Genomic DNA, 22,304 nt, shown 5'->3' on the forward strand with positions numbered 1-22,304 from the left:
CCGCTAAGGGCACGTACCTCAGTTGCGGTTTGTCCCTGCCCTGGTTGGGGTTGTGTGGGTGGCAACCACTCGATGTGTCTCTCTCACATTGATGTTTCTCTTTGTCTCTTCCCCCCCCCTCTCCCTCCCGCTCTGTCTGAAGATAAATGCAAAAAAAAAAGTCCTCATGCCCTGGCCAGTTTGGCTCAGCGGTTGAGCGTCAGCCTGCGGACCAGAGAGCCCGGGGTTCCCGCTAGGGGCACGTACCAAAAAAAAGTCCTCGGATGAGGATAAAAAAAAATAAAACCCCTAAAAACAAAGGTCCCAGCCCACTCTCCTTCCCAGGAGCACACATGCACCTCCCCCACCCCGTCTCTTCCCCCAGACACGCATCTCCCAAACTCCAAGGGACCCCATGAGACTTGCAACCAGGGGAGCAATGGGCAGCGGCAGCTCCTCCCAGGCTAAGCCCCTGAACCTGTCTCCAGGTTCTCTGACTTCCCAGTGAGCCAAAGCAGCCCAGCCTGGGCTCTCCTGTTGCTTCTGCCATGATTTTCCTTGTTTTACTGTTCTGAGTGTGTTTTTGCTGCGGTCAATAAATTCCTTTTTTTTTTCTTTTTTGTGGTACGTGTCCCTAGTAGGAACCGAACCCAGGACTCTCTGGTCCACAGGCCGACGCGCAACCGCTGAGCCAAACTGGCCAGGGCAATCAATTCTTGCTTGCTATTTTACACTGTCTCTTGATTGAAATCTTTCCTTCAGGAAGACATGAACCAAGTCTCCTCATCTCGCCAGTAACACTTCTGTTCTTGAAGGTTCATCCTTCTTGCATATCACCCTTTTGTCTTCCCTGATAAACTATGAATTCCAAGAGGGAGGGACCATGCCTATTAATATCATATATCCAGTCTAGCAATGCCTGACATTTAAGAGATGCGCCATACACATTTATTAAATGAATGAAAAATAGAAATATGTCTCTGTAAGATAACAGAAAGTAGCTATATAAAGAAAAGCAGAACACAAGAAAGTACATACACATTAATTTTAACTCTACATAAATGTCCATACACTGTGAGTCTAGAAGGGAGCTGGGAGGACTCAAAGAGAATTCCATAGCCTAGTTCTCCTAGTCTGCCAACTTACATAAGTTTTTTGAGGGTTTTTTTGGGTTTTTTTTTTTAATGTTTTGTTTTTATCTTCACCCAAAGACATTTTTGGATTTATCTTCAGATAGAGCGGGAGGGAGAGATGGGGGAAGGGAGAGAAACATCGACATGAGAGAGACACATCGACTGGTTGCCACCCGCACTACCCCAACCGGGGCCGGGGAGGAACGGCAACTGAGGTACCTGCCCTTAGCGGGAACCGAACCCGGGGCTCTCTGGTCCGCAAGCCGACGCTCTAACCGCTGAGCCAAACCGGCCAGGGCAACTTGCTTAAGTTTAAAATGTTCTTTGTTAATAACTCAAATACCCTTGAGTTGTAGCTCTCAGCAGTGAGATATAGCTCAAGCTCCAGCTGCCCTCTACCCTGCCTAGAATGTTAGTTAGTTTACAAGAAGACACTTCTGGAATTCATTCAACAAACATTTATTGCTTAACTGCTAGGTGTCATGGCGCTGAGCCAGAAACACAAAGATGAATAGCACATTGTCGTCTTTGAGACGCTGAAATGGAATCACAGCCTCGGCTCTGAGCATTCAAATGAGAAAAGAAGCACATTCAAGCCTTGTCCGATTTGGTATTTTTCCTGGACCAGGTTTTTAACATAAGATCCAAACCCCAAAGGAAAGAGAGAGAGAAGCCCAGGACTTCTAGAAGTGAGGGAAGAGCAAGGAGTGGATCACAACCAGTTAAAGTGTCCTGGACACCTGTCACCATTTGCCTTTGAAGCTTCTTCCCCCTTCCCAGCCCTCCCGCCTCTCTTAATCCTGATTAAATTTACCTGGCCATACTGAGAATGAAATCAGATAATGGTCTTGTCTCAAAGGTTCTTTGGAAGACCACAATTCCAACCTCTTTCCCAGAATCGGTGATTACATTTCCTCTTACCCTTTGCCTTTCTTTGGTCTACTCAGTATCTGCAAACCATGAAGAGATATGTTTGAAAGCCTGCTTATGGGGCGCACTGCAAGGGAGTCTGATAAGCCTCACGCAGTCACGGAGTCCAATCAGTTTCTAAGAGACCTGGCATGAACAGTTAACAGAGGGAATGTTAACCACTGACGATGCAAACTCACGGACTAACCCTATACAAATAATCAGGCTGGCAGCAAAAGAAAACCCTAAAAGGTCCTCAATGTCTCAGGATAAGTGAGTTGAAACTACATTACTAAGCAGAACCCATGTCACACAGTTACTCACTAAGCAAATATTTTTCAAAATGACCCAAGAAGCAGGAGAGCAAAGTATCCATTCCCTATTTATAACATTTCAGTTTGCAGGCGTATCTTTCCACCTTAACCATGGCACCACTGCCCGTCAGAATCACACCATAGGAAAATGCTAGCCAATGAAGCCACACCCTCCCGTTTCCGTCCACACATGCAGGTTGCTCATACTTTGTAATCAGCTGTTGGGGCTAAAATCTCAAGTGCCCTCATGGAGGCGAAGGGCTCTTCGGATGGAAAGAGAATGTTCAACTCTCGAGTAAAACCGTTCCCTTAACAGGAAACAAAATTCCAGTAAATTAGGGTTGCTCATCCCCTACCCGCAACTTGGCAGAATCGGCAGTGTGGATGCAGCCACGGTGGCCTAGATTTGAATCCTCTGTCTAGCAGTTGCCAATTGCTTCACCAGAACGTCTTCCGCCAATTCCTTATGCGTAAAAGAAGGCTAACTCTATACCTCATGGACTGTAAAATTACCTGAGATCACTTTTTTGTTTGTTTTGGTTAATCCTCCCCCGAGGATATTTTCTCCAATGATTTTTAGAGAGAAGGGGGAGAGAGAGAGAGAGAGAAACATCTACGTGAGAGAGACACATTGATTGGTTTCTTCCTGAGGACTGAACCTGCAACCCAGGTACATGCCCTTGACCAGGAATTGAACCCGAGACCCTTTGGTGCAAGGGCTGATGCTCTATCCACTGAGCCACAACAGGCAGGGATGAGATCATTTTTTCTTTTTTTTTTAAATCCTCATCCAAGGACAGTTTTCCATTTTTTGTTCAGATAGCGTGGGAGAGAGAAAGAGAGGAGAAACATCAACGTGAAAGGGACACATCGAGTAGTTGCCACCCGCACGACCAACCAGGGCCGGGGACAAACTGCAACCGAGGAACGTGCCCTTACCGGGAACCGAACCCAAGTCTCTCTGGACCGCAGGCCGACGCTTTAACTGCTGAGCCAAACCGGCCAGGGCAGACATGAGATCATTTTTAAAAGGTATTCAACGAGCCCGGCTGGTGTGGCTCAGTGGTTGAGTGTTGATCCATGCACCAAGAGGTTGCTGGTTTAATTCCCAGTCAGGGCACATGCCCAGGATGTGGGCCCAATCCCCAGTGGGGGCATGCAGGAGGTGGCCAATTGATGTTTCTAGCCCTCTTTTCCTTCCTTTTTCTCTAAAATCAATACAGAAAACAATAATTTTTTTAAATAAATAAATAAAAGGTATTCAACCGCCCTGGCCTATTTGTCTCGGCGGTTGACTGTCGGCCCTCAGACAAAAGAGTCATTGGTTCGATTCCTGGTCACTGGTCCGTGTCCAGATTGTAGGCTAAATCCCCAGTGGGGAGCATACAGGAAGTGGCCAATTGATGTTCTCTCTCATAGATGTTTCCATCTCTCTCTCCCTCTCTAAAATCAATACAGAATTTTTTTTTTTAAAGGAGCTAGTAATATCAATATCAGTAATTAATATAAACAGCCACTAATAACCCTCCCCTCTGAGTTCCCGGAACTGATGTCCTCTTGAATCCACAGCTGCTCTCATTTGATTCCAGGACTCAGGGACTCACTCCTCTCCTCTCTCCCAAATCCATCCAATTCCTGTTCCTCCTCCCCAAACAGATCTGCAAAGACTCCAGGCGACTGAGCCCCAGGCAGTTTTGGAGGCAGAAGAGCAGATGAAAAAGTATAGCAAGATCAGATAACAACCCTTGCTAGGACTTCGCTTCCTAAACCCCCTGTCCTGTTTTTGTTTTTCTTAAGAACAAACATTTAGACACAATTTTCAAATATTCTAAAGCGAAGATGGGCTACGGCCCAGTGCACTCACCAACCACACACCCTGCCCAGCCCCACCCTCCTGAGCTACCTCTGAGCACAACTTCCCCATCCCTGCAAACATCTGTCATCTGCACGACCAGGATGTTGACATGTGAAAACGAAAAATGTAGATAGCTACAAGAAAGGCCAGAAAGCCAGGGCACACGATATGGGGAAACTGAGACAGTCACTCAAATAGCAGTTTGCAGCCCTCTAGTAAATCCTATCTTCCCCAAACCAGGGACACTCGAGAGCAAATGGTTTACACTTCTCCTCCCTAACCAGAGGGTAAATAAATAGTTTAAACCACCCTACTCGGGAGATAGAGAACAGAAATCCAATTAGTGTCATTTGCCAACCACACCCCTGGGCAGAGGAAGTTAAGAGAATAAATCTCATTTTGGCACATCAGCATAAAGCTGATTAATATTCTATTGAGACCCTCCCCTGAGTCCTCCTCTAAACACCCGGCCTTTAAAACCCTCCAAAACAAAGGTCTGTTGAGCTCGCTCCTTCCCAGGGGCCTGCCTGTTTCCCCTCTCCCAGCCCCTCCCCCCTTTCCCTCACAGGCATGCATCTCTGGATCTCTAAGGGACCCCAGCAGACTTGCAACCAGGGCAGCAATGGGCAGCAGCGGTTCATCCCAGACAAGCCCCCAAACCTGTCCCCCTGGCCCCTTTTTCCTTTGACTTCTTAGTGAGCCAAAGCAGCCCAGCCTACTAGGCTCGTCCCCAGCCCTTCCTCGTTTCACTGTCCCAGCTTTAATAAATTTCCTCTAAAAGTCACCTGGACTCGTGCTGTGAAATTTTTCCTGCACAAAGTTAGGAACCCACACGCTAGCGGGTGGCCCTCGGTAAGACCCCACAGGGGCCAGGTTCCGTCTCCAGTAACAGCCAGAATCTAGGGAGAAGGAGCCATTCTGGCAGCCCTTACCACCCCTCCAGAAAAGTGAGATCGCCCTGGCCAGTGTGGCTCAGTCGAGTGTCGTCCCTGCACTGAAAGTCTGTGGGTTTGAATCCTGGGCAGGGCACATGCCCAGGCCAGGGTGGGTGCAGGAGGCAACAGATCCGTGAAAGAAACTGATGTTTCTTTCTCACAAAGCTGTTTCTCCCCCTTTCTTTCTCCCTCTCCCTTCCTATCTCTCTAAATTCAATACAATATATTATTTAAAAAGAGAAGCGTGAGATCACCACTGCTTTGAATCAACAACAGCCTAACACCAGGAGCCCAGCTCCCTCCAGCCCCCAGCCCAGCCCCTCTCGCTGACTTCTGCCAGGTTCCCCCTAGACTATGACCTCTGCCCAGCTCTGCGACTCAGGCTGGAAATGGGCGGTGGTAGGAATGCCAGGTGGCAGCATTCAAGCCAATTCAGGATCCCTGTTTATTTTTGGTATTTGACAAATACAAACACTGGGGGAAGGCCAGTATTTATTCACCATCTCACCCCTGTTCCCAAGAATTAAAGCTCAGCAGCTGCAACTCCAGCAGCAACCAAGGCCAGTGTCCAGCTAATGCTAAATGGAGATTCAATTTCGGGGACTAAATTGACCCCTGTGATAGCTCTGGTTTTCATCCGGTCAAACAGACATATCTGTGCCTGATGGTCCAGACGGAATCTGCTCCAAATGGTCATGGACACATGCCCAGAGGCAATGAGGCCACCTGGTTTCTTCTTGCCATAGAAAGAGAAGCACCTAAGTTTGCCAGGCAGTTGCCAGTGACCTGGCACCAGCAGAGTTTGCCACGCCTGCTTGGGGGAAGAGGGCTAGCTGAGTATGAGTGCTTACTGGAATATACGCATCGAAATACCCACAATGAAAAGTCACTTAATTCACACTGGCCCTGAAAAAATCTGATGATGTATCTGACCATGTCCCGTCACCAAAATAAAAGTTTAATCAAATTTACTTACGCCAATTAATTACAGTTTGCATGCTTTATAAATGGCCAACTGAATACAAAACCGATTTGCAACTTGCCCATGGAGTCTCCAGAGCCTTGAGCTCTCATCTTCACAGACTGAGTCAAGTGTACGTTCAAGTGTGATGTCTCCGTCTTTTGATCTATGATGCAGAAAGCACAGACCACCTGCTAGAGTCAGCTCAGCAGTTCACACCTACTTGCCCTTATGGAATCAGGAGGTACCCAGAGAAAGGGGCCTTCTGCAAACTGTCCTGGAAAACATGGCATTAACTGTGCTACCAAATCCAGCTGTTTGGTACACTTGGTCCAAATTGAACCACACTAACTTATGTAATTTAGCCAATTGGTAGATCTCTGCCTATAGTCTCGAGGGTTTTTCTCAATTTAAGTTAGTACACATTCCATTACAAGGAATTTTTTCTCTTGTTGGTTTAGTTTGCTTGTGTATTTTACTTGCTCTGGAGGTTTGTTGTTTTGTTTTGTTTTGTTTTGGACTGGACCTGAGGCAGACTCGTCCATATCATATGTCTTTAGAAACAATTCAGATAAAAAATAGCAAGCCCTGTTCTGCTGGTGTGGCTCAGGGGAAGGGAGGGGAGGGGAGGGGAGGGGAAGGGAGGGGAGGGGGAGGGGAAGGGAGGGGAGAGGGAAGGGAAGGGAGGGGAGGGGGAGGGGAGGGGAGGGGGAGGGGAGGGGGAGGGGAGGTCTGCTTTCCAGCCCAGGCCTTCATTACCCATTGTGCTGATCACAAGTCACTTTCCCTACTGAGGCTAATGCATGCCTTTCTGAAACTTGACAGATTCTTCTTCTTCTGACTTTCAGAATAACAGCCAATTCTACTTCAAGTTTGTAAAGATTCTAACATCAATCGCATTTGGTGCATTGCTTTTAGTACACTCATCTGCTGATTCCATACGAGAGTGAAACTCAACCTGCAGCCAGATGGCCATGCACATTCTATATGCCATACAAAACGCACCTGCGGGCAGGATCCCGACCCTAACTCATCCCGGGTCCTCAATGCCTCTCACAGTGGACATGAGCAATGTAGGGTTATTGACATGGAAAATAAGTTACTTCCCCAGCCTAAGCTGGTAGGTTTCCCTCCCAGCTTTCATACCCTAGGACTCTGGAGTTAAGGTATACAAAAAGGCGAAAATCTTTTGTATCAGCTCTAATTCAGAGTTCTGCCTGAACTTGCCACCAAGTCCATTCAGGATGTCAGCCCCCACCAGATCACTCAATGCTTGCCTAGTCACATAGCCAAAATCAAATGCAAAGATAATCAATCATCTTTGATAAGCGAAAGTCAGGAGGTGGCACTAAGCTAGTGACAGTGACCAACACTAATACTCAGCACAGTCTAGGCTAGCACACAGCTAAACAGGTTCTTTCTGCCAATGTCCCTCTATCTAGAAGTCATATGTATGCAGAATAGCACTTTTCAAAATTAAAGACCTCATTTCCTGGTCAATGATGGGTCCCTTTTCTTCTGACTGCACCACTGCCAATATTCTACCTGTCCAGTCAAAGCAAGTGCCCTGAGGGCAAAAGATATCTGAGTGTGTTGTATCAGACTAGGTGGGCCCTTGTAGGACATTCCTTAACACTGCCACAAACCGAAAGGTCTCATGTATCTTCTCTCCAGACTTTTGGCCTGGAACACATAATATTTTATCTCCCAGTTTATGGTTTACTTTCCAATATCATGCAGACAAAACTCATCTGAAGCAGAAGTACAAGCAGCAAGAACACCTCCTTCCAAAGGCATCCATATAATTTTCATTAATGTTTTGCAACAAATCAAACCACCAGTCTCAACTTTCCCCCAGTGAGCCTTCTCCGCTGTTACATTTCATCATCTAGCAATTCGGAGTTGGGAAATAGTCAGTGTGGCACGGGCGAGGGGGACAGCATGAGCTGAGGAGTCAGGCGGTCCTGGGGTCCAGCCCTAGTGCCATCAGTTGGGAGCCCTGTGGTCCCCGCACAAACCAGTGAAGTTTTTGCAGCCTCCATGTTCTCACTTGTAAAATGGAGAGAATAGCGCCTGCTCCAGAGATATTGAAAGTAAATAAGACACTATATATAAAGCACCTAACACCTAATAATAATAATATATACACACATACATACATACATAGTCATACTGAGACAGGCCAGTAAGCCATGCCAATCGGAATAGGGAAAACTGAGACTAGATAGTTAAAGAGCAGTTTGCAGCCATCTAGAAAATCAAGATGCCAGTTTCAGCCATCCAGTAAATCCTACCTTCCCTAAATCAAGGACACTTAAGAGTAAATGGTTTGAGCCCCAGCCGGTTTGGCTCAGTGGTTGGAGCGTTGGCCTGCGGACTCCCGGGTTCGGTTCCTGCTAGAGGCACATACCAAAAGAAAAAAAAAGAGTAAATGGTTTGCACTTCTCCCCAACCAGAGAGTAAAGAGCTTACTTAAGTCACCCTACTGAGGGAGACATATAGCAGAAATCCAATCAGTAGACAGATAAAGTTAAGAGAATAAACTATTTTGGTACATCAGCATAAAGCTGATAAACAGTCCATTGAGATGCTCCCCTAAACATCCAGTGCCCTCCCAGGAGCACGCCAGCAGCTCCCCTACTCCTGTCTCCCACAGGCATGCACCTCCTAAACTCCGTGGGACCCCATAAGGCTTGCAACCAGGGCAGCAAAGAGCAGCAGTTCAATAAGGGAGGTATTTGAAAGAAGAGAGGTAACTGAAAGCCATAATAAACAGGATATTTTATTGGGTTCATTATTTTTTAATCTAACTGCAATGTATGGGTCAAGTCACTAACCTCCCCCTGCTCCCCCAGGAGCATTCTCAGCACCTGACAGGTTTACCTGGGCTCTGCTATCTGGTGTCTGTCATTTTCATGTAGCCAAGAATCCAATGGGATAAATAATCCTTAGAACAATGGCACGAGATCATCGTTTTATACCTTAACAACACCTCTCCTGAGGCCTTGCAGAGTGGGGTTGGAAAAATTAAAGACATTGTCCCCCTGAACCTGCTTGTGGGTTACAGCATAGCCAGCCCCTCGTAACTCCTGACACACCTTCGCAGTCACTCTGTGGGACAAAGGGATCAACCCCAGGCCACTCCATGAACTGAATAAGAGCCTTTCTATTATAGTTAGCAGGAGACTAAGGACTCCTTTTAGTTAACACCTTAAAGGTTGCTTCTAAGCTCCACTGTAAATTTCATTTTTAAAGAGATAGCCAAATTTAATTCTCGGGTCTTCAGTAACAAGTCCAATGCACTTTTTACATACCAAGTTTAATAATTTAGGAAAAGGAGCTGGGGCCTTTTGGTTGGTTAAAGCAACCTCTACACTTAGATTACATCAAGACCTTACTTTAAGTACCTATCTCATACTGAAAGGTAAAATAAATGAAATATCATATTGACTTAAGAGTTAATCTAGGAGTGGACTCTATGGGGAGCATAATAATCAGATGTGTTCCTGGGACCAATAGGCACGCACTGGGTAGAACAGTAGAGCTAAGGTGGAGAAGGAGGATAGAGCTAACTCTAAGGAGGCTAGAGTTACTGATATGGACTTAGATGGGTTTCTCTCCACACCAAGACTGTCAATCCAGTTTACTGTTTCAAAAGACCCCCTGCTGCTCACCATCCACACTTGTTTCAGGAATACAAATCTTAATTTTGCCGTTACTCTAAACAGGCAGAGTCTGTTTAGGGAGACTGGGACTTGCCTCATTATAAATGCTAACAGCACCAAACTTTTTTTAGTCCCTCTCTTCCCCTTAAAACAGACTCCCCCAGGGAACCAGAGTGTCTGTAGGATAAATTCCCAGGCCATAGCAACTGCACTGCCCTGGGATCTAAGCAGATCTTGGCTGACCAGGCAGTAGACCCTTTCCGGAAAGGAGACAGCAAGCCTGCCTTTAGGCTTTTGGGGTTTGTTTTTTTGGTGTTTGTTTTTTAGCTAAGAATCTCCATCTTCCTGCAGAGACAAAAAGATTGGCAAGGAAAGTTTATGGTGGCTCCAGGGTTTAATCTCAAAAGAATTTTCTGACACCTAACTCTTCCCTTCCCCTCTAACATTTGGACAGAAGAGGAAGGGATCTGGGGAAGTTGGGGATAAGTTTTGGGTCAAGGGTGGTTTTACGCTTTGACCAGGTAAGTGATGAAAGACTAGGTATAGGGCACCTAGAGCTGAATGCAATTCATGTCCTGAAGAAGGAACTTGTCCCGCCCTGCAGGGTCACCCACCTGCCTGGCCACAGGTAAAGGATAGATAAGATTGGAGAAAATTAACCTTCCCTTATGTAGATCTCTCTCCCCCTTCCCCCACTCAAGTGCCAGTTCTCTGGCTGGCTGAGAGCCGGCGCTCTGGAGGCGCCTAAGAGTGGGTCCATGGGTTTGGTTTTTGTGTGTGTGTTTGTTTGTTTTTTGGCGAGCAGGAACTGGGACCCACCGGAGCCAAGGAGCAGAGGTGGGGGAGGGGCGGCCTGCGCCCAGCGGGGGAATGCTAGGCGCGGCGCACCCGGCGGTCTCCAGCGCCCGGCGCGCACCGGTACCGCTCTCCCACTGCGGTAGCATCCCGACATGACACTGCAGCTGCAACAAAGCGCCGGCCGCGGCCAGCCCTCGGCGCCCCACGCCGCAGCCCCGGGCCCACACCAGCCGGAGGGAGCAGCGGCCGCTGGCTGGGGAGGGGCAGAGAGGGGGCATGAGGGGGCCGAGTAGGGGAAAAGCCCTGAAATGCTCTAGAAGCCCGGCGGCCACCTCTAGCGCCTCCTCCAATGAAGCCCGATTACAAGGAAAACAATTCGCCTTCATTCCCAAGTCCCAGCTAAGCCCTGCGACTCCCCCCAAATGACCGGTCGGAGCCCTCCGGTGTGTAGCCTACCCCTGCAAGCCCCCTGAGCCAGCCGGCCGCGGGCCGCGCCTCCCGCAGTCTGACCCCGCGCACCCCGCGCCCCGGACCCGCCCCGCTCTGGGAGAGCGGCGCCTGCTGCTCCCGCGCGGCCGCAGCCCGCAGTCCCCCCGAGCGCTTACCAGCAGGAGGAAGCCCGCGATCATCGTGGCTCCGGCGACGCGGCTGCAGGAGGCAAGAGCGGTGCTGCCGTTTGCAGAGGTCCCCATGGCTGAGCCCGGGGCTCGCAGGGTCGCCGGGAGCGCGTGGCTCTCCAGCAACTGGAATCGGCGACTGCTTCTGCCCAGAGGCGCGTCCACCGCCGCCTCCCCGGCCGGGAGCCCATCTACCTCCAACACCCCATATGCACTGCGGCAGCCGGGCAGCCGGGCAGCTGGACAGAGGAGGGAGGCGGCGACGGAGGCTCTTGGGGTGTTCAGCACCTGCCCAGCGGCGCGGCCGCCGGGGCGGGGAGAGACAGCCACGGCTGCAACCAGCGCCTCCCCGTGCTCTCCTCCGAGAGCGGCTGCAGAGAACCAGGGAGGAGGGTTGGGCGCAAGAGAGCAAAGAAACAACTTCCCATAGCGAAGCCTCCAGCCACTGCCAGCCACCCTCCTCCGCTTCCCAGACCCGCCGGCGAGGGACTAAGTCAGTAGCCGCCGGGCGTGGGGACACACGTGGTGGCGCCGAAGGGGCGGAGAATCGGCCCTTTGTGATGTCACCCGGAAAGAGGCCGGGCTCTTTGTGCGATCCGAAATGGGAAGACTTTCCAGGTGGAACCAAGAGGAAAAGGGTGCCGCTTGGCGTTCGCTGCAAAAACTGCAGCCGATTTTGGATCCTAGGAAAACGCTGCGAAGGCATGCACGCCCCGACCAAATGCACTTCTTTTTTCTAGGATGATTCTGAGTAAATTATATCAGCGACTGACGCCTTTCTATTGTTTCTGACTCAAGGATTAAAAACAGCGAACGACCATAAGCACTTAAATCCCCTGTGTGCCAAAAAGAGACCAGTGAGTTGGTCCTCAAACTTGGCTGCGCTTTAGAATCACCTGGAGAGTTAGACCATATACTGTATATTGATGCCTGGTTCAACTTAGGGATTCTGATTTCATCGGAGCTGGGTGTGGCCTGAGCATTTGGATGTTTTAAAGTTCTCCAGGTGCTTTTAATGTGGGGTGAATATTGAAATCCTCTGGGCTAATGAATGCAGGCAGCTAAGGATTCCAAACCCGGAGGCAATGCAGTTGGCTCCGTGGATGGTCTAGAGGCCTTGGAAATCCTTGAAATGTGTGGGCAGGTGCATTTTCATAATTAAAGCTTCCAGAGTTTTTTAATCAGATTGTCATAGAGATATAAAACACTACCCCGCCCCTCCAAAGTGTTCAAATGTCTTAGATGAGTTCCAAATGCCTTTGTGAGATGTGGAGGGATAGAAAGAAAGGGCCCCGCGTGTGTGGCTCACTGGTTGAACGTGGACCCATGCACCAAGATCGGGGTTGGATTGCTTGTCAGGGCACATGCCCAGGTTGTGGGACATGCAGGAGGCAGCCGATAATGTTCTCTCTCTCTGTCTCTCTCTCTCTCTCTCTCAAATCAATAAAGAAAAATATTTTTTTAAAAAGAAGGAAACTGAATTTGTGTCAAATATCATAAAGTAACAGAAAATATTTATTAAAAGAAAGAAAGGTAGTATCCTGCTTCAGAAGTAAGAACAGCCAGCACATCGCCATGGATGGTTGGCATCTCCTACATTCCTGAATGTGAGAGAGGACCTGGCATCCTTTTCTTTGTTTCCCCTGAGGAGAGGCAACATGTCTTGACTATGGCCTCCATCACCTAGGTACTGACATCACATGCCATACTTTACTGAAACCACCTCATTGGCAATCTGGTCCACACCATTCACTGTGAGTCCCTATGGTTCTAGGTTTATTCTAGCTTTCCTTGGTCCCTTCAACTTCAAGATAAATTCATGTTCTTAATTTTTGATTCAAGACTCAATACCCAGGACTCCTGAAGTTACCCAGAGGTGCCAACTTGTTTTCTCATTAATATATTATGCTTTGGACTTTGTGCACACTTTGGAAGATACTAAAAATTAATATAAGAAGTAACCCTAGTCTATTCTTTCAAAAAATCTCCCAGTAAAGAGAAGAAGTATGCTTGAATGTTGGAGGGGAGAAAAGCCATAAATGTATCTGGTGAAATTCAAAGATGTCCTAGAAAACATTACCACTATGGAGTTTTGGAGAGAGAGTAATGTTTACACCTGAATTTCTCTAGCTGTTTCCAAAAGTTCAAAAGAGTGAGGTATATGCATCGTGTCTCCATATGTAAAAGTTCCAATTATTTCTTCAAATATTCAAGTGATTGGTCAATACCATCCTAAGTTGTTTGTTTGTTTTTAAGGAATTACATACGTGTAAAAAAATGGGGAGAGTCAAAGCTGTAGTGTATTAGTTAGTCCATTGATTGATTTGTTCCATGAAGTTGGGCAAATTTAGAGTTTAGAGTTTGGATTTCTTTCTCAATGATCTGTCTTCCTAAAACCTAAAAAAAGTTTGAATTGTGCATCCACCACTTCCAAATGTCATCATTTCCTGGTATGGCATCGATCACATCAAAGTGAAATCGAACATCCATATTGAGAGATGAAAAATGTACTCAATTTACTAACATGCAGATTAATGCTCCTCTATATGAATGATAAATAGATTACAATTTAAATCCAATTGAGTGTTAAAACTTTATTACTTTGGCCCTGGCCAGTTTTACTCAGTGGTTAGAGCATCGGCCTGCGGATAAGAGAGACCTGGGTTCGGTTCCCACTAAGGGCATGAACCTCAGTTGCACACCCTGGTTGGGGGGTTGTATGGGTGGCAACCAGTCGATGTATCTCTCTCACATCAATGTTTCTGTCTCTCGCTTCCTCCCTTTCTCCTTCCTGCTCTATCTAAAGATAAATGCAAAAATATCCTCAGGTGAGGATAAAAAAGTTTATTACTTTGGAATAAAATATACGCTTTTCATTTCACGCTGTAAAAATTATTCAACTATTGATCAACTCATTGCCACATTTTCAGTATGGTCACTTCGACATGTTTAAACTCTGAAAAAAGCTAGACACTCAGTATGCATAAGGATTAGCTTTGCCATAGCTTTGGTATAAACTCACTCTCCAAACCCATTTCCTCACACACCCCAACTCTGGCCTTTTTCTTCTTCTGCCAGTGCTGAACAATTCCTAGCTTCCAGACTCAAAATCATTAATTCCTTCTCCTTCCTGGGTACATATTTCCATCTTCTTCGTCTTTCTTGTTAAAAACCTGATGCTATATCTGGATGCTAGAGAAATCACCAAAATTACCACATTGCCTTGAGTTTTGCTTTATTTTTTTTATTTATCCTGCCCACTTTGGGCAGTTCTGGTCAAATTTTAAGCTTTTAAAATGTAAGTACACACTTTCAATCATGAGAATAAAAGCTGTTCACATGCAGAGTAGTGACTGCTTTATGGCCAACATCCAGCTGATCCAAGGACTGGCAACAGTTGGACGGGAGTAGGTGTGAGCGAGCAAAAGGTGTAGGAAGCAGCTGAAATCAAGCTCAAAGGGAAGAAGAGGATGGAACTTGTTTCATTTCAACATGCAGAATAACTACTATGTAGCAGGCACACTTGGCACTTCAGAAACCATAATAAGAACATATCCTGCTGCCCTGGCTAGGTGGCTCCGTTGGTGGGAGTGTCATGCGGGTACACCAAAAGGTTTCCGGTTGGATTCCCAGTCAATGCACATACCTAGGTTTCGGGTTCGATCCCCAGTTTTGGAGTGTATGAGAGGCAACCAATCAATGTTTCTCTCTCACATTGATGTTTCTCATAACAAATTTTCTCTCCCTCTCTCTAAAATCAATAAACATATGCTCAGGTGGAGGAAAAAAAAACAGATCCTGTTTTGATGAGCTCACAGTCTCAGAGAGGAGAAAGGTACAGAGATAACTAAAATAGTATAGGAGGTGTGAGTGGTAGAGATTGCTACCATCCCCCAATATAGGTCCACATCTATTTTCAGCTACTGCGTGGCTGCCCAGAATGAAATACTACATTTCCCAGCCTCCGCAGCTCTTAGGTATGGCTGTGTAACTAAAGCTCTGGCCAAGCAGAATCATCATGTTTGTTTTCTGGGAAATAATTCTATCTTTTTTTTTTTAACTGATATTATTTTATTTTTATTTTTTCCTTTATTGATGTTTAGAGGAGAGAGGAAGGGAGAGGGAGAGAGAGATAGAAACATCAGTGGGAGAGAACATCGATTGGCCACCTCCAGCATGCCCCCCAATGAGGATTTGGCCCACATTCTGTGCCCTGACCGGGAACCGAACCAATGACCTCTTGGTGCATGGGTCTATCCTCAACCACTGAGACATACCGGCTGGGCGAAAATGAGCTTTTTAGAATCCAGACTTGATCACGGCCTTCCCTCGTCAAAAACCAAACAAGTTTCCTCATTATTCTCAATTTGAAGTCCAAAGTTCTAATACAATTAGTCATATTCTGATCTCTGCTTATGACTTCACCCTCCCCACTGCTTACCAGGTTGAGTAAACATGTACAGATGTGGCACCTAGAGCCTTGATTTTCCATATCCCCAGCTTACTTTTCTATCCCCACTGCCTGTTAATCCCTACGAACCGAAGATTCTACATACTGGTCCCATTAGATCATTGTTTCTTAACTACCTGGTCCCCGTCATACTTCCAAGCTCTTATTAGATATTGTGTTCTTTTCATTTCCCCTCCTCTGATTATTGAATTCCCATGAAGACCTTTAAGACCACCCTTTAAGACCAAACTCAAGCCCTGGCCGGTTTGGCTCAGTGGTTAGAGTGTTGGCCTGCGGACCAGAGTCCCCAGTTCGCATCCCACTAAAGGCACCACCTTGATTGCAGTTTGTCTCCGGCCCGGGTTAGGGTTGTGTGGGTGGCAACCACTCAATGTGTCTCTCTCACGTTGATGTTTCTCTCTGTCTTCCTCCCTCTCTCCCTCCTGCTCTATCTGAAGATAAATAAAAAATGTCCTCGAGTGACGATAAAAAAAAAAGACCAAACTCAAAAGGAACTTTATCTGAGAAGCCTTTTTTAATGCCCTGTCTTCACTTTCTCTACCCTCCTTTGAAAAGGCTTAGTTGTTCCTTCCTCTAGTTTTTTTCCCCTCTGGAGTCTGTTATAACATGTATGACATTATACTAGTTTGGCCCTGGCCGGTTTGGCTCAGCGGTTAGAGCTTCCGCCTGTGGTCCAGAGAGACCCGGGTTTGGTTCCCGCTAAGGGCGCGGACCTCGGCTGCGGTTTGTCTCTGGACCTGGTTGGGTCATGTGGGTCGCATCCACTTGATGTGTCCCTTTCATGTTGATGTTTCTCTCTCTCTCTCTCTCTCTCTCTCTCTCTCTCTCTCTCTCCCCCTCCCACTCTATCTGAACAAAAAACGGAAAAATGTCCTCGAATGAGGATAAAAAAAAAAAATTAAACATTATACCAGTTTGCCTCTCTGTGTCCCTGGGCAGATTTGAGTTCTCTGGGGCCAAAATCCATGTCTTAATCATTTTCATTTCTCCATAGTCAAGTTTCAAGATATTTACCTGGCTCACTGAATATCTGCCAAGTGAAACAAACTTAGAAAGTTTGATGAATGGTGGAAACAGCGCACCTGCTTTATCTTTTCTTTTTTCCAAGCCATACTTCAAACATCCTGAGTCATGTTGTGTAAACAACAACAGGTTTAATCTGTGTGTTACCAAAGTGCCGTGTCCCAGGCTGGGGTTAAACAACTGGTCTGCAGCTCTGTTTCCTCAGAAGAATTTACTGAAGAACTTGCTGTTCTTTGGCCTAAGAAGGAATATCAGCCAGTCAGTAACAGAGTGTACGATCAAGTGCATGAGCATGAGTTTGATCAAGTCTCCATGGTGACAAAGAAGGTGCTCATGGGTAAGATAAAATGGGAGAGGAATTGCAAAGCAGGTAGAGTTTCAGAAGCTTCCTTTTCTCTTGGATGATAAGAGAGGGGTAATTTGAAAAATAAAATAGCCAATCCTTTGAAGGTAGGACCCATTTGTTTCATTCCCAAGAACAGTGGGGTGATGATGTTCTTTCTTTGAAAGAGAGCACCTGCAGTACTGCAAAAAGTGAAACTCACCTTCAGTTGCCTATTATCCATGTGCATTAGAAGTCCACACTTGTAATGTTTGCATTTTGCCAGGAGCTCTTTCCACTCAGAGCCCTGAATCATTTCTCACTTTATGGGAGAGTTGATGACAAAATAGACCTCATTTAATAGTTTAATGGACAGATAATGGTTTTGGGCAGCCACCAGACATGGATCACTCCATTGTATCACTTAATTGGGTAGGTTTAGGCAAGAACCCTATTATTATTAATTTATTTGTTGTTGTTTCTTCGTTTATAAGACAGCAAGAACTATCTCATAGTGGTGGAATGAGGAATAAATGAGATAAAATATGTAAAATTCCCAGCATAGCACTTGTCCCTTAGTATGTACTCAAAAAATTAACTCCCCTTTTCTGATCCCCTTTTGAAATGACAATTTTTCATAAACTACTTTAATTAGAGAATAAACATTCAGTTGAAAACCTTGAAATTTCTTCAGTGACACATTAGAATTGGGGTTAAGAAAAATTGCTTACTCTGATATCATGCAATATAGTGTCAAGAAAAGTGCAATGGTTGGGAGAGCTGCCTTCTGATCCGGGCATTAGCCAGCAGTGTGCATTTGAACAAGTTACTGTACTTCTCTGCATTTGTTTGGGTTTTCTTTTAAGCTTCCTGATGTGCAAAACGATAAACATGGACAAAGTGATCTTTTATGTTTTAGATTAAAAAAAATGTTTCATTGATTGATTATAGAGAAAGAAAGGAAGGGAGAGAGAAAGAGGGGGGGGATGATTGATTTGTTGTTTCACATGTTTATGCATTTATTGATTGATTCTTTTACGTGCCCCGACTGGGGATCGAACTTGAAACCTTGATTTATTGGGATGATGCTCTAACCAACTGAGATACCCGGCCCAGCCAAGGCAACCAAGTGATCTTTTATGATCCTTTCTACGACTGAAGTATTAAGGTCATAATTGGCTCATGGGCAATACTTTCTCCAGGCTATGGGAAGTTCAAATTGTTTGAATAAGAAGGCAGAGAAGACTGAAGAAGGAAGAATTTGGGGAGTAGGAAGTCCAAGCAGATGTTGGGAGGTGTGGAAGGAGCATGGAATACACTTAACTTTTATTTAGGTTTGTTTGTCCAGTTTGGGAATTATCAAGTCATTGACATCTCCATTTCTCTCACTTGCTCTCCCTGAATGATCTTCGTCCACTCTATCACTGAGGAGCTATGGAGGGCAGGGGTTGGCTTAGCACTGTGCTAAGAGGCAGGGTTGCAGATAGCACATCAAGCAAGTTCTATGCTTTCCAGATGCTTTCAATAAAATCAGATAGACGAGATGAACATACATGAAAGCCCACAAGATCAGACTGTAATTAGGTGGTTGTTGTTAATCCTTACCCAAGGATCTTTTTCCATTGATTTTTAGAGAGCAAGATGTGAGAGAGACACATCTATTGGTTGCTTCTCGCACAACCCAACCAGGGTCAGGGATTAGATTTGCAACCCAGACACATGCCCTTGACCTGAATTGAACCCGACACCCTTTGACTGCAGGCCAACGGTCTAATTGCTGAGCCAAACCTGCCAGGGCTCAGGCTGTAATTTAGGGCCAAGATGTGTGGCCCAAACTGCATATCTATAGAAGAAAGTAAGACTGTTGAAGGTTTTGAGACAGGCCAGCAAGTCAGGACAAGCCGAATAGGGAAACTGAGGCCAGATAGCTAAACAGCAGTTTGCAGCCATCTAGTAAATCCTGTCTTCCCTAAACCAGGGACTGAAGAGAAAATAGTTTGCACTTTTCCTCCCAACTACAGGGTAAATCGCTTTAATCACCCTACTCAAGGAGCAATCCAATTAATCCCATTTGCCAACCACACCCAAGGACAGATGAAGTTAAGAGAATAAACCTCTCCCCTGGCCGGTTTGGCTCAGGGGCCGGATCGTCGCCTGCGGACCAGAGAGTCTGGGGTTCGGTTCCCGCCAGGGGCAGGTACCAAAAAAAAAAGAGAGAGAGAGAGAGAGAATAAACCTCATTTGGGCCCATTAGCAGAAAGCTGATGACTATTATATTGAAGGTTCGGGTTGTGGCACAGTGACAGGTTCTGGGAAGAAAGGCAACAGATATTTTTCCAGGTTAGCGAGATCGCCCCCTTCCCCACCCCAGCGGCAGTGATGGCTCCGGAGTCTGGTTCGTGCAGCCCGGAGAGGGAGGCCTCGGCCTCCAGGGCGCAGCGTCACAGTTCAGTTCGGGGAAGAGCCCTAAACCCAGCAAACCCGCCTGCACGCGCGGGGCCGCCGCTCTCGCTCCCAGTGCTGCTCGCGGTCTGGGGATCCGAGTGGCCTTGGCCTAGGCTCCCGAAAGCAGCCCTACCGCTGCCGGCTCCCGCTGCGGCCACGCTCTCCAGAGCGGCCCTCTGCCCGGTGCACCTTCGCGTGTCTCTCTCACACCGATGTGTCTCTCTCTTCCTCCCCCTTTCCCTCTATCCGAAGATAAATGCGAAAATGTCCTCGGGTGAGGATACATTTTTTTAAAAAAAGAAAGTCATCTCAAAGAAAACATAAGCCCTGGCCGGTTTGGCTCAGTGGTTGGAGCGTCGGCCTGCGGACCAGAGTGGTCCTGGGTTCGGTTCTGCTAGGAGCACGTACCAAAAAAAGAAAAAGAAAACTCAAGAAGTATTCTGACCGCAGCCACAGTGAGTCTGATTTTGTAACAGACTCCCGTGAAGATGCAAAAAGGAAATCAAAGAAAGCCAAGAAAAAGGAGAAGAAACGCCAGTGGAAGAAATACAAGAAAAAGAAGTCTAAGAAGAGCAGAAACGATTCCAGTGATTCAAGCTCTAAGAATTCCCAAGAAGAGTGTCTTGAAAATCCCTGGAAGAATGATCGAAGCCTGAAGAACACTCTGATTTAATTGGTCCAGAGGCTCCAAAAACACTTGCCTCTCAAGGTGCTAACCCTCTGAACTCTGGCCACGCTCTGTTACCTGGTGAAGCTGCAGCTATGGCTGAACATGTAAAAGCTGGAAAACGCATCCCACAAAGAGGTGAAATTGGTTTGACAAGTGGAGAAATTGCATCCTTTGAATGCTCGGGTTACGTCATGATGGTAGCGGGCATCCCAAATGGAGGCTGTGCGACTCGGAACAGAACCGGAGCCATAGTGCGGATGAGAAGAGAGCGCTTGCATCCTTTAGCCAAGAAGAGAGACGAAAGAGAGGAAACAAGATTCTGGCCAGTTTTCAAGAAATGGTATACAGAAAAACTAAAGGGAAAGATGACAAATAAGGATTTTCGGATTACTCAGTAGACACTTTTAACAAAGTCTGGGTTTCATATACGCATACAAAAAGATTGTTATGATCTGAAAAGCTTTACAGTGCTCCTGTGCCTTCTATTTAATTCTTTCAGTCCTTCAATCAAAAGCTTCTTATTGATCTGGCCGGTGTGGCTCAGTGGTTGAGCATGGACCCATGCACTGAGAGGTCATTGGTTTGATTCCCAGTCAGGGCACATGTCCAGGTTGTGGGCCTGATGGGGGGGGGGGGGGTGAGGAGACAGCCAATTGATGTTCTCTCTCATCGATGTTTCTCTCTCTCTCTCTCTCTCTCTCTCTCTCTCTCTCCCTTCCTCTCTCTCTAAAATCAAGACAAAAAAAATCTTTTAAAAAAAGACAAATTGGGAACATATAAATATGTTCAGATTTTGACACTGTACTAAATGGCTAGCTAGAGCTTGTCACACAGATTGTGCAATGCATTTTGTTCAATGACCGCATCATTGCCATATGAGATGCAAACATAGTGCATATTGTGTGTTACCAGGAGGACTCAGCCTTGAGGGGTCTACTGAGGGCCAGCCGGTAGCGTGTGGGTTCTTTACTTTGTGCAGGAAAAATGTCACAACACGAGTCCAGGTGAATTTTATAGGACGTTTATAAAGCTGAGGACAGAAACAAGGAAGGACTGGGAAATGAGCCCAGGCTGGTCTGCTCTGGTTCACTAAGAAGTCAGAGAAAAGGGGGCCTTGAGGACAGGTTCAGGGGTTTGTCTGGGTTGAGCTGCAGCTGCCCATTGCTGCCCTTGTTGCAAGCCTCCTGGGGTCCCTTAGATTGTAGGAGATGAATGCCTGTGGGGAAGAAGTGGGGGGGGGGCACAGGCATTCTCATGGAAAAGGGTGTGCTAGTCTGCACTGGACCTTTGTTTTGAAGAGTTTTAAAGGCTGGGCATTTAGGAGAGGGGGTCTCAATAGAATATTAATTAGCTTTATGTTGATGTATCAAAATGAGATTTATTCTCTTAACTTCATCTGTCTTTGGGTGTGGTTGGCAAATGACAGTAATTGGATTTCTGCTGTCTCCCTGAGTAGGGTGATTTAAGCTCTCTACCCTCTGCTTCGGGAGAAGTATAAACCATTTACTCTTAAGTGACCCTGATTCAGGACAGATAGGATTTACTAGATGGCTGCATACTGCTGTTTAACTATTTGTTTCCCTATCCCGCTTGTCCTGGCTTTCTGGCCCGTCTCATTATGCATAGTGCATAGCAGAGAATAGGAAATAAAGATTTACTTCTTCGGGGACCCACCTGGGAAGACCTAAAGAAGAAATTGCATTTCCACCACAGGGATGCCCAGCAATGTGAGGTTAAGATCCTGGGCACAACAGGAAGTTGGATTAGATGCTGTTGTTCTGAAAGTTCATCTGCCAGTTACAGGGAGCCTGGGAGAAACCACTTTCTGTCTCCTGAAAGTTCCCACCTTGTTTCCTGGGCCAGCCTTCTCTTTATTGTCCTTTCTTGCATCTTTCCTCTTCCCAGCATCCCTACACTTCCCCAAACCTTCCTGGGCTCTGTCCCTAGGCAATCCCAAACTACTTTGCATAGGAAAACCTTCTTGTCTTAGAGAAGAAAGATTTTACTGTGCTTTGTAGTGCCCTCTTGACACCAGAGTGACTTTCAATTAGCCATTTTGCAAAACAAAAGGAGTAGTTTTCTCCTTTTGCCAACTTCAAACGAAAAAACCTGATTCTATTTGTGATAAGAGCAAGGAGAGGGTTTGGGGCACTGTAGTCAAGGTGACACTAACAGTCAGCAACATGTATGGGATATTTACTACGTAC

At 46.5% G+C, this 22,304-nt stretch overlaps 1 protein-coding gene and 1 pseudogene across 1 annotated transcript in view; one reads left to right on the forward strand and one right to left on the reverse strand.

Moving 5' to 3' along the window:
• TNFRSF21 (TNF receptor superfamily member 21) overlaps nucleotides 1-11,657 on the reverse strand; it is a 68,274-nt gene extending 56,617 nt beyond the window's left edge. The window contains exon 1 of the mRNA XM_036248830.1: nucleotides 11,155-11,657. Coding sequence (XP_036104723.1) covers nucleotides 11,155-11,241 — 87 coding nt within the window. The 5' untranslated portion in view covers nucleotides 11,242-11,657. The remainder of the gene's footprint in view (nucleotides 1-11,154) is intronic.
• A 2,827-nt stretch (nucleotides 11,658-14,484) lies between these two features.
• Nucleotides 14,485-20,473, forward strand: LOC118621388 (annotated as a pseudogene).
• The last annotated feature ends 1,831 nt before the right edge of the window (nucleotides 20,474-22,304 follow it).

The sequence above is a fragment of the Molossus molossus genome, unplaced genomic scaffold (genome assembly GCF_014108415.1).
Source record: "Molossus molossus isolate mMolMol1 unplaced genomic scaffold, mMolMol1.p scaffold_m16_p_8, whole genome shotgun sequence".
NCBI lineage: Eukaryota > Metazoa > Chordata > Mammalia > Chiroptera > Molossidae > Molossus > Molossus molossus.